The sequence below is a fragment of the Cupressus sempervirens genome, chromosome 5 (assembly GCF_028749045.1).
Source record: "Cupressus sempervirens isolate cs-2001-9-10 chromosome 5, ASM2874904v1, whole genome shotgun sequence".
In the NCBI taxonomy this organism is placed as follows: domain Eukaryota; kingdom Viridiplantae; phylum Streptophyta; class Pinopsida; order Cupressales; family Cupressaceae; genus Cupressus; species Cupressus sempervirens.
The window spans coordinates 260,305,831-260,317,973 of NC_143122.1; the positions used below are offsets into that span (position 1 = coordinate 260,305,831).

The following is a 12,143-nucleotide window of genomic DNA, read 5'->3' on the forward strand; positions in this document are numbered from 1 at the left end:
TACCCACTTCCAGCTAAATCTTATGCCAGAAGAAGCAATCAAATTTGTGGTGTTGCACTTGGAGGGAGTTGCGCACGAATGGTGGCACCACGACACCATCACATTAGGGCATGATCAAATAAAGACTTATGCGGAATTCATGGAGAGATTGATAGAACGATTTGATGGGAAAGATCCTGAGCTCAATTTCAAAGATTTGGCGCAACTAAGGCAAATTGGATTGGTAGATCAATTCATTGCGGAGTTTCAAAAACTTTTTGTTTTGGTCACGAACATTTCCGAAAGAAGGCGGGTAGTGCTCTTCATGGATGGGCTGATAGAACCGCTGAAAGGTTGGGTGAAGGGATTCAATTTGTCTATACTGTCGGAAGCAATCAGTAATGCACAAAGTATGGCATTGTCATCTGCATCATCCTCATCCTCTCGAAGTTACTCACATCCGAAACCGCTGATGTTCCTAAGGGACAAACCTACGCCCAAGAAGCCATCATTAGATGAAGCTTCCTGACAGGAACTTTGAAGGAAGAAATTATGTTTCAATTGCAAGGGACCTTGGGAGCCTGGCCACTGATGCCTCGAGAAAGGGAAGATCCACTACATTGAGGTTGTATCTAATGATGAGGACGAACACAAACATGAAGAAGTGCTGGTCAAAGACGACCCACCCCATAGTGACACCCACATGGTCAATCTAAATTGTACGGAAAGAATTGTCGCTTTGGTACAATGCGGAGGATCCATTGCTTTGGCTGGTAGTCCAAGGTGCATAGTTTTTCGTGTACAGGGTACCCTTCAAGGACAAAAGGTTATGGTGATGTTGGATAGTGGAGCTACTTTGAATTTCATAAACTCATCCTTGGTAAAACAAAGAAGTCTCCCTACGGAAGCGCATGCAGGCTTTTAGGTCAAGGTAGCCAGAGGGACCTTCCTGCCCTGCACACACCTTGTTCCTCAGCTAAGCATCACAATGGCGAATCACACGGTGACGAAGGATTTCTTCATAGTGGACCTTGCTGACATGGAAGTCATTCTTGGCATACAGTGGATGGAGACCCTTGATGAATACACTCAAAGTTTCAAGCGGATGGATTTCACTTTTGTGGTTGACAGAAAAAAGATTGTCCTCCAGGGAATGGCAAATGAAGGTTCGAAGGAAGTTTCTGCACATCAAATGGAGGCAATCTTGTGGCACGATGACGTTGCGTGGGCGATGCATTGCTTTATCTCCGTGGAATCTATAAAGGGGCATTGAACACCTCCACAGGATGAAGAACTTCAGGATATTTTGAGTAGACATGATAAAGTTTTCATAGATATTCCTCCAGGCATACCACCTCATGGGGGTTTGAGCACACTATTGAGTTGGAATCAAGAGCAAAGCCAGTCATAACCACGCCGTACCGCCACCCCAAGAAATTCAAAGATGAGATCGAAAGGACGATTCAGGAATTGCTTGAGAAAGGATGGATCCGTCCCAGTTCTAGCCCATTTGCATCATCCGTGGTGTTGGTCAAAAAGGACGGAACGATGCACGTGTGTGGACTACCACGTGTTGAACAAGAAAACAATAAAGTATAGGTATCCCATTCCAAGTATAGATGAGCTGCTGGATGAACTGCATGGCGCAGTCTATTTTTCAAAAATAGATCTCCATTTTGGATACCATCAGATCCGAATGAGGGAAGATGTGGAGAAAATGGCTTTCCGCTGCCACTATGGGCATTATGAGTTCCTGGTCATGCCGTTTGGATTGACCAATGCACCTGCTACATTTCAGTCGTGTATGAACCATATCTTCAACAAACAATTATGTAAGTATCTATTAGTATTCTTTGATGATCTTATTTATAGCAGGACATGGGAAGAGCATTTGAAGCATATGAATGAAGTCCTGAGTGTCATGGAGGAACAGTCTTTGTTCGCCAAGCAGTCCAAATGTGAGTTTGGTATGACAAAGATACTATACTTGGGGCATGTTATTAGTAAATACAGGGTTCAACTGCATCAGGAGAAGATTCAGGCTATTCTCGACTAGCCTCCCCCAAAATCACTCATGGACTTGCGAGGATTCTTTGGACTGTGCAATTACTACAGGAGGTTTGTTAAAGGATTCTCTCAACTCAGCGCACCTTTAACGGATCCGACGAAGAAGGGGTCATTCTAGTGGAACAAAGAGGCACAACTCACCTTTGATAAGCTAAAAAAGGCCACGAGGACTTGTCCCATACTTGCATTGCCTGATTTTACCCGACCGTTCATTTTGGAGTGTGACGCGTCCGGGGAAGGCATTAGAGCGGTTCTAATGCAGGATAGACACCCCATCGCCTATGAGAGTAGGAAGCTTACACTAGTAGAATGCCTATATTCCATCTACGAAAAAGAAATGTTGGCCATTGTACATGTACTAACCAAGTTCCAGTAGTATCTAGTAGGTGCCAAGTTTGTTGTCCGTACAGATCACAACAATCTTAGATATTTTCTAGAGCAGTGGGACTTGAATGAACGGCAACAAAAATGGGTAAGCAAAGTTCAGTCTTTTGATTTCGACATTGAATATGTAAAAGGGAAGAACAATGTTGTTGCAGATGCCTTGTCTAGAAAACCCACCATTTGCTCACTAGACTAGATTTCAGCTAACTGGAAGGCACAACTGTTAGTGGAATACTCCAAGAATACATTTGCCTGTGAAATGATGGATGGCCACACCCACGACAATCAGTACAGAGTGGTGGATGATATCATCTACTATAAAGATCGGATATACCTGGTGCCAGAATCCAAACTGAAGTAGAAGATCTTGAAGAAAGTACATGACTCACGTCTGTCTGGACACCCTGGTTTCCTTAAAATTACAAAAGTCTTCGGGAGAGGTTTTCATGGAAGGGACTAAAAGGGGACGTGTTGCAGCATGTAAGAGAATGTACGGTCTGCCAATAGAATAAGTCCGAACACACTTTGCCTGTTGGGCTGCTACAGCCTTTGCCAATTCCCGAACATAAGTGGGAAAGTATATCAATCGACTTCATAACAGGTCTTCCCGATGTGAACGGAAAGGATTGTATCTTTGTGGTGGTTGACAGGTTGACAAAGTATGCACATTTCTTCGCCATCCCCTTTGACCTTTAGGCTACTCAAGTTGCTGATTTGTTTTATAGAGAAGTCTTTCACTTGTGCGGGTCGCCCCGAGACATCGTCAGTGATCGGGATGGATGATTCGTCAGTATCTTCTGGACAAAATTGTTTTGGATAGCAGGGACAAAATTATCACGAAGCACGAGTTACCACTCGCAGACGGACGGTCAAACCGAGATTGTGAACAAATGGCTTGAAGGCTACCTTTAGAACTACATCTCGACACAACGCGTGTGGGTAAAATGCATCCATCTAGGGGAATATTGCTACAACACCACGTATCACGTCTATCGGGATGACGCCATTCAAAACTCTGTACGGGTACGAACCCCTCTCCTTCATTGACATAGTTTTGGTTGACAGTCGCACTCCAAGGGTGAGGGACTGGCTTCAGGAGGGGTAGGACATACTGAGGAGTTTGAAAGAAAACCTATAGTAGGCACAAAATCAATAGAAGATGTACGCAATAGACACTGGATAGAGAGGAGTTTTGAAGTTGGGGATCTGGTCTATCTCCGGCTCCAGCCATACCGACAGTCTTCATTAAAGGGAATAGGGAAGGAGAAATTGAAACCATGATTTTATGGTCCCTATCGCATGGTCTGTCGCATTGGTAAGGTAGCGTATGAACTGGAACTTCCGGAGGAGAGCCGCATTCATAATGTCTTCCATGTTTCGTGTCTGAAGAAAGCCATAGGACAAAACGTCACAGTTGCTACTAACCTTCCGCCACTCAATGAAGAAGGAAAACTCATTCTAGAATGTGCCGAGATCCTTGAAGTACATGAAAAGACCCTATGGAACCACGCTGTGAAGGAATACTTGGTATGCTGGCAACACCTACCGCTGGATGATGCAAAGTGGGAAGGCGAACACATCCTCCAGCACCTGGCATTGCACTTGCTTGAGGACAAGCAAATTTTGGGACGAGAGGAATGTAATGTTTCTGATATAAAATAAATAATAATTTAATCTTTATAATGGGCCGATTGATTTATTTTATCTTAGACCCATTTTTATTTTGTTTTCGAAGTTCTTGTCGCCATTGGCTATCTTTGTACACCCTTGGAAGGGTTTCTCCGACGGGTATTTAAGCACGACTTGTAGGAAGTCTGTAGGCATGCTTTGGATTACATTTCTTTGTACTGCGAACTTCTGTTTAGGGTTCCCTGTTGTTCACCATTTCGGAAGTGAAAGACCTATCCTATTTGGCTTGTGCGGTTTTGGTGGGATTCAACCCTCACCCTATTCTGTTGGTGTATGTGTTATTCTGATCGGATCTAGCAAATCGGAACATTATCTTTTGGAAATTGTTGTTCACATTTCAAGTCTCTCTTGTTGTGTTGATTTCATCTATAATTCTCTGTGTTTGCATAGGTGGAAGACTGCGTTTCAGTTCCAATTGTTTTCCCTCTACATATGGCTCTCTAATCACACCGTACGGCCTTCTTATCATCACCGTACAGCCTATTCAAGACACCATACAACCTCCTTTCAGCCACCGTATGGCTTTCACTCACCTTTCCATATGAACTCCTGCTGCACACTTCCAGTACAGACTTTCTCCGTACGGTCTGTTCCTGATTCCCTCACCACCATACGGTGTATGGTCAGCCTTCTTGGCATACAGATATTTGCAAGTCAAAATAAGTGTATGGATTCCAACCATACGGCTTCCTGTGACCTCGTTCATTCTTTCTAATTCTCGTACATTCTCTGCAACACATTATCACCACCGTACGGTTACTCTAGGCAGCATCCCCTTATCGTACGGACTTCATTCAAGGCCATATTTGCAGCAATTCCATGTAACACCACTTTTCTAATCAATCCATTGCTTGCCAGGAACATTACATATGACATTTGTGACTTTTGAAAAAGTGGCTTTAAGTCAAAAACGGGTTTTGGAGATGCAATTACTCGTAAGGCTTTTCATGTAATCCTATCGTGCAAGTGGATATGGAAAGTGAGATGAATGAAAACAATAGTGGAAAATGAGATTACATGAACGTGCAGATGATGAATGAGATGAAAATCATGTAATCGCATTTGACGAATGAGATGAAAAGTGTTGTGCAATGAAAAATGGAAACGGAATGTGATGATGTCCTTGCATGAAATGGAAGGTGGAGTGAAATGAAACATGACCAAGTTCTTGGGAAAGAACCCAAGCACTTGCAACTTCTCCAAAATAGAGAAAAACCGGAAAGCAAGCACACAAAACACAAAACAAGCTTCAAAAGGAAAATGTACCTTTGGCAAATGACTCAAACATGTTAACAAGCAAAGCACTTCAATATGCAATTTTGAATTTGGAGTTTGGGAAAAAACCAAAAACATGAAAATGAACCATTTCATCATTTTCAAAAGAAAAAGAATCTTTCCATGGCAACAAAATCAATAAGAAGATAAATACAAATTTATTAACAAGAAGGAAAATGTTCACTTACATGATGATTATGTGCCAAAAATGGAGGGAAAGCTCAAATATTGAAAAATTCTTCAACAAACTTAGAGCTTTTCAAACTTTGTGAGAGAAATCTGTAGTGAGCAGCAAATGAGGCGTTTTTGATGGACAATGCCAAAAACGTGCCCTAAGAATGCTCAAACACTCAACGTTTTTGGCAAATGCATGCACTTGGGATGTTTTTGAAAAAAAAACGTGAATCTCTAAGGGCATGAAATAAGTCATTGTTCACTTCTAAATGCAAAAATATGACCCTTGATGTATTGCAAATTATCAAAGATGCCAAAATGCCTCTTTTCCTTGCAAAAATGTGATCTAAATCACTCTAAAATGGATGTTTTTGGAAAAAAAAGTGACTGAAAATCATCATGGAGAACTCGTTTTTAGTATGAAATCTCAACATTAATTGTTTGGAAACTCATAGATTTGCAAAAACGACCCCAATGGAGAAGATTTCAAGAAATTTCATTGTGGGAATTTAGCAAAAGCTTCAAAAATGTGTTCTTGAGAGCATTGCATGAAGTTTCTCCAAAAATGGGTTTTGGAAGGGCAAGCACATGTGTTTTGATGCAAAACGCACCTTTTGGAGGTGTATGCATATATTAAAAACATGTTATGATGCAAAAACTCACCTTTTAGATGTGTATGCATATATTAAAAACATGTCTTCAGTTTAAAAACTCACATTTTGGAGGTGATTACATGTTTTAAAAATATGCATATGCAACTCAAGGCAAAAGTTAACCTTTTCGATGTCATTGCACATTTTAAGTGAGCTTACATGCAATGGCATAAAAAAGGTCCATCTTTAAGTGATTTTACACTTTAAGTTGAGTTTTACATGCAATGACATTAAAAAGTTCCACTTTAAGTGATTTTTACATGTAATGACATGAAAAAGGTCCACTTTAAGTGATTTTAATAAGCACATGTCAATTCATTTTCAATAAAATATTACTTAAGTGGGACATAAATTATATTTATATATCATATTAATAATATAACATGTAAATATTAAATAATAAGTAATATTTATTAGAACATTTGATTTAAATGTCAAAAATTAAATTGAACTATATAGTTAATATAGTCACGTAAGTAAAAAATCAAAAAGTAAACTCAACTTAAAAATATAACATAAAGTGCACTATAGTTACTTTAAGCGAAAATCTAATTGATAAAGTAACTTAAAAACATAACATAAATTGAAGTTAAGTTATATTTTTCAAAAAGTGAATGTCCAATTAGAAATATAACATGATATTTTTAATTCGTGTTTGTTGCATTAAAAATGTCCGCTTCTTGGGCACTAAAATGGCTATATCTTTTGACAAACAACTCCGATTAAGCTCTAGGTTAGATCAAATCGAAGGGGAAACCGAAAGCCATGACTTGAGCAAAACCAAAGGACTAAAAACTAACAAACACACTTAAAAAACGAAGAAAAGGTCATTGAAGGCCTAAAAAATCAAGCATAGGCTCGACAAATAGAAAAACGAAAAGGACTTGATGAAAGCCTTCAGTAAAAGATTTTGTTAAGTGAATTGGAGTTGATTGATCAATCAACATTAAGCAATTGATAACAAATTCAACTTAGAGAGATGAGAAACTAGTTTGAAAAAGTTTCGTACTATTACCTACATTTTGTGGTGACAAAATGCAGGACAAGAAGTAGCGTCAGTTAGAATTGTTATTCTTTCCATCCACAAATCATCTTTGCATTTAACCAAAATTTTCCATTGCGTGCTATGTCTGGAATCTGATCAAGTCTCTTGAAATAGAGCATTATTAATTGCTAAATTTATCTAGCACTGATCGTGGTTATGATCTTTTCTTAATCAGATCGGTGACCAATTGTTATATATATTAACACCTAATCAAGGTCAGGGCTAATGAATATTTGTTTGATAACCATAAATACCCGATTAGGATTGGGGCTCTTTGACATAACAATTCATTGTGCCTCTTCACTGTAACAGACATGTCTGCCCATACTGTGACCTTCAGAAGGTGTATATATATTAATGGAGGCATGGGATCAGACCCATCGAAATCAATTAATAGTTCTATCTCTTCTCACAGTCTTTAGATCAAATTTCAAGGAAAAACACAGAAACGCTTCTCCACATTGAATTATTATCTGATTAATATTTGTAGTGTTTCATTATTACCTGCAAATTAAAATACAGATCAGTATTACTGCAGTCTAATATAAATATAGATCAGAATCAACAGTCTGATATAAGTTTACCGATACATTTACACTATAGAACATTATTCTTCACAATGTATTGTTTTTAAACTATTGAACCCTTTATTCATTATGTAGTTAATTTCTACTGGCCATAGGCTCTTTAATGAATAATATTGTATTATAGTTATCATCTTTTTATTGTTTCTAGTTCTTTGTAGATTGTAACATGGATTATCTCCTTGTCTTCTCTCCTTCCATACTTGAAATTTTAAATACTTGTCATTTGTGAAATGTTATGCATTTTGCAGCCTGATTAAAAACCATTAGCTAATGTAATTTTTGATGAATGCTTGCAAGCAGATTTCAGATCCAAAGGTGATTGAAGTTATGGTAGATAAAATATTAGCAGATAACCCCAAGCAACTAGAGCAATATCGTGGTGGTAAAACAAAGTTACAAGGTTTCTTTGTTGGTCAGGTATGCATTATGACCCTGGACTAAATTTTTTATCTTCTTTCCTAGTCATACGAACATATTTGAAAATGTCTCTCTCTGCCCCTTACTACCTCTCTACTTCCCTTGCTTCCTCTCCCCCTCTCTCTTAGATGTTTTGAATATATCCTGATAAAATCTGTGTCCTTAAAGCTCCCAAGCATTTTCTCCAGCTCAGCTTCAACGGAGTCTCAATATGACCATAATTTGAAGATGACAAGGCCAGGGGAAAGTAAACAGAATTAATAGTTGACTCTTTACAAAACAGTTTAAAGTGTTGGTATGCCTTTATTGTCTCTCAAAGAAGTTTGAAATGTGTCTCTTCTCCCCTCTTGCTGGTAATGCATAGCTGAAAAATTTAAATACAGTGGAACTAGTGGATGCTACTTTTATGAACGTTGACTTGTCATTCTCATTTCAAAAGCATGTTTCATGTGCAGTTCATACAAAAAAGATATGAATTATGATGCTGTTGTGGAATAATATACAATGTAGAAATATTCACCACAGTGAGCCACTATTAGTCTTGGCATATAGGATATACTCTATATTTCATAATCACTATGTTCAAAATTGATTCTCTTTCAAGTACATACTAGTTTGTGTTAAACTCTCATCATAGAAACTTAACAATGAATTTGTAATTACAAATCTATTGTTCTATAATTACATATGCACCCTAATTCATTGAAATTACTTCATATTGGGTTCTTCTCATTGGTGTTCAAGTTGGTCCTTACCATTGCTTTGATCATCTGTTCTTTCATTTTTATTTTTTTCTTCCTCTTGTTCTTCTACCATCATTCTATAATGGGAATGCAGATATAACAATTTGTTTTTTGACAATCCCAGCATAGACCACTTTAGGATTCAGCACATCAGTTATGTGTTGTCATCAGTAAATACTATATTAGGATGCATGCCGTCGGTATCAGGATGTGTGTCGTCGGTATCGGCCGACAGGGTGTGTATTGGGATGTATGTCATTGGTATTGGCCGACAAGGTTGTATCGGGAAGGTTCTCGTCGGTATCGGGAAGGTTCTTGTCGGTATCGAGAAGGTTATTGTCGGTATCGGGAAGGTTCTTATTATGTAGTTGACATGTTGTATGTAGCTGACAGACACCTTCAAGAAGGTTTCTCGGGATGTATATATACCCCCTCTGGGATCGTTGTAAATCATCTCATCATAAGCATAATGTAATATCTTGGTGTATGCGAATAATATAAGAAGTTCTGATCCATTGTCTGTATGCATTGATTTCTTTACCAAGTACGGTAAACATTTGGTGTTGTTGCCCGATGAACCTGGGAAGGCAGGAGAATGAAGACTAATGCCGAATCAACTGAATAAGAATAAGAACAAGCTGAAGGAAAAGGACGAAATACACACAGCACAAGGAAATCTAATTTTGGCATAGCAAGCCGAACGTAGGAGGTTCCAGAAGATTGCCAGCGGACATAGAAGCGTGAAGGAATTATTAGAGGAGACTCAACAGTAGGTGGAGTTGGTTGAAGAAGCAAGGGAGGAGTTTTTGAATTTGTATTCATCGAGGGAAGAGAATCCAGACGAAAGAGAATCGACTCACACGGCTCGAAGTGCCGAGGGAGCAAGAGCATGGAGTGAACTCTTCATCCGTGATACACTTCCAGAACAGACAGATGCGCTTAACAGAGACCCTTTTTCACCAAAAAGCACAGTTGTCGGGATACAAACCATTGTTATCGGGATACCAAGTGTCAGTATTGGGATACCAAGTGTCAGTGTCGGGATACCAAGTGTCGGTGTCGGGATGGCAAGACCAAAGGAGAAGTTGCCTAAATTTGATGGTGATGGAGCAGCCGATCCTATCCGACATTGTAAAACTTGTGAAACTATTTGGAGAGCGAGTGACATAATGGATACAAACGAATGGGTCCGACAGTTTCCGGCTACCCTACGGGGTGTTGCAATTGATTGGTTCGCCGATGCAGATCCGCAAAACTTAACCACTTGGGACAATCTTAAGGAGTTTACTGTCGAGTTTCAACTGCTCCGCGACAACAATGAAATCGTAGCAGAGATATACAACATAAAACAGGGGAAGCATGAAATAGTTCGAGTCTACACTAGGAAGTTGAAGGACTTGATCAATAAAATGGAGAATAAGCCGACTGATGGGTTGCAGAAAAGATGGTTCATTGAAGGCCTTCACCTGAAGCTGCGAAAGAAGATGAGATCGTGCTGCCATCATCATACAGTGAAGCATACAACTGGGCAATGAACCTGGAAAGTGAGCAGAAGACGAAGAAGAAGAAGAGTAGTTCGTCTGATTCAGATGATGACGCATCTTCACACTAGGAGAGCAGTGATGACGAAAAGGACAGCAAGAAGATCTGCGCCCTCCAAAAGGACATGATTCGGATGATGAAAGAGTTCAAAAACATGCAAAAGGAGACCAAAAGAAACGAGCTATGGTGCACCAAATGTAAGAAAGAAGGCCATACGAAGGGATCTGCCCGAAAGATCAATTTTGCGAGATTTGCTAGATCATGGGACATTCGACAAAGGAATGCCCTTTCAACTTAAAAAAAAGAGCACCGCAGCAAGTGTTTCTAACACAGGAGGCATCCACGTCAAGAGGGAGTGGGAACGCCAATACAGAGGGTGCCACGTTGGGAGGATACAGAAATAATCGGCGCGGTCAAAACAACACCAACAATGGCAACAACAATAATGGTAGCAAGAGTTGAATTCAGTACGATGCGAACGACTGGCCAATAGTTCAATGCTGCGCATGCAATTTGTGGGGCCACTTCGCTCGAGACTGTACAATGGCGAACACCGAAATTATTATGCAAATGGTGCGGACCCGGCGATCATGAAGATGCTAAGTGCCCGAAGTCAAGAGTAAATTTGATCATCATCAAGACAGACGAAGAGGAGGTTCTGGCCATCACACGGAAGCAAGCGAGAGTATATCCCGACTCGACGGAGGAAAAGAAGAGACTGGAGGAAGCGCGGGCAGAGATCCAGAAAGCAACGCAAGTAAAGAAGGCACACCTGAAGCACACTACTGGTACCTCCCCACGAAACTACGCAGAACAGAACATTGTACGACAAATATTACAAACCGAGGTATCCGTTAAAATAAATGATCTGTTGCTCACTATGCCTCAACTCCGTATGGTACTCACAAACATAGCTCCAACTGCTAAGTTACTAGCAGAGCAAGGAAGGGAGAAAGAAGGTGGCGCAAGTGCAGAAGATCGGATGCTGTTAGCCCTCTCATCCGGACGCCATCCGACAGTCGTCGAAATGGGAATTCTCAAGACTGTTTTGATAGACACAATTGTGGACAGAGGGTCCAGTGTCAATGTGTTACCAGAGGATACATGGAAGAGGTTAGGGCAGTCGACATTGTGGCCTCCTACATTCCATTTGTTAACAGTGGACCAGCACGAGATCAAACCGTTGGGAGTCTTGACGGCACAACCAGTGACAATTGGAACACAACCATTCCTACTTGACTTCGTTGTCATTCCGCTGAAGAGGAGAGGGTATGACACTATTCTGGGCCGTGGATGGCTAGTGCAAGCAAGGGTTAAGCAAGGCTGGAAGAAGAATACTCTATCAATGGAGCGCAGAGGTAGAAGATTCATAATTGACTTGCACACACAAATGGTAGGTGAGGAGGCAGCATCGTCAGATTCAGAAGGTGAAAGCGAGAATGATGACGAGGGGAAGAAGAGAATAGAACCTGATAAAGAGGGAGTATTGAGACTAGAAGGAGGGTCGAGTGAGGACGATCTAGACTTGTTGAACGGCCTTTTGCATTGGCAGATGGAGGATTACGAGCTCTTTCCGAGTTGTAATATG

At 40.2% G+C, this 12,143-nt stretch overlaps 1 protein-coding gene across 1 annotated transcript in view; it reads left to right on the forward strand.

Moving 5' to 3' along the window:
- Positions 1-12,143, forward strand: part of GATB (GLU-ADT subunit B) — a 150,389-nt gene that overhangs the window by 119,593 nt on the left and 18,653 nt on the right. The window contains exon 7 of the mRNA XM_089829628.1: positions 8,154-8,270. Coding sequence (XP_089685754.1) covers positions 8,154-8,270 — 117 coding nt within the window. The remainder of the gene's footprint in view (positions 1-8,153; positions 8,271-12,143) is intronic.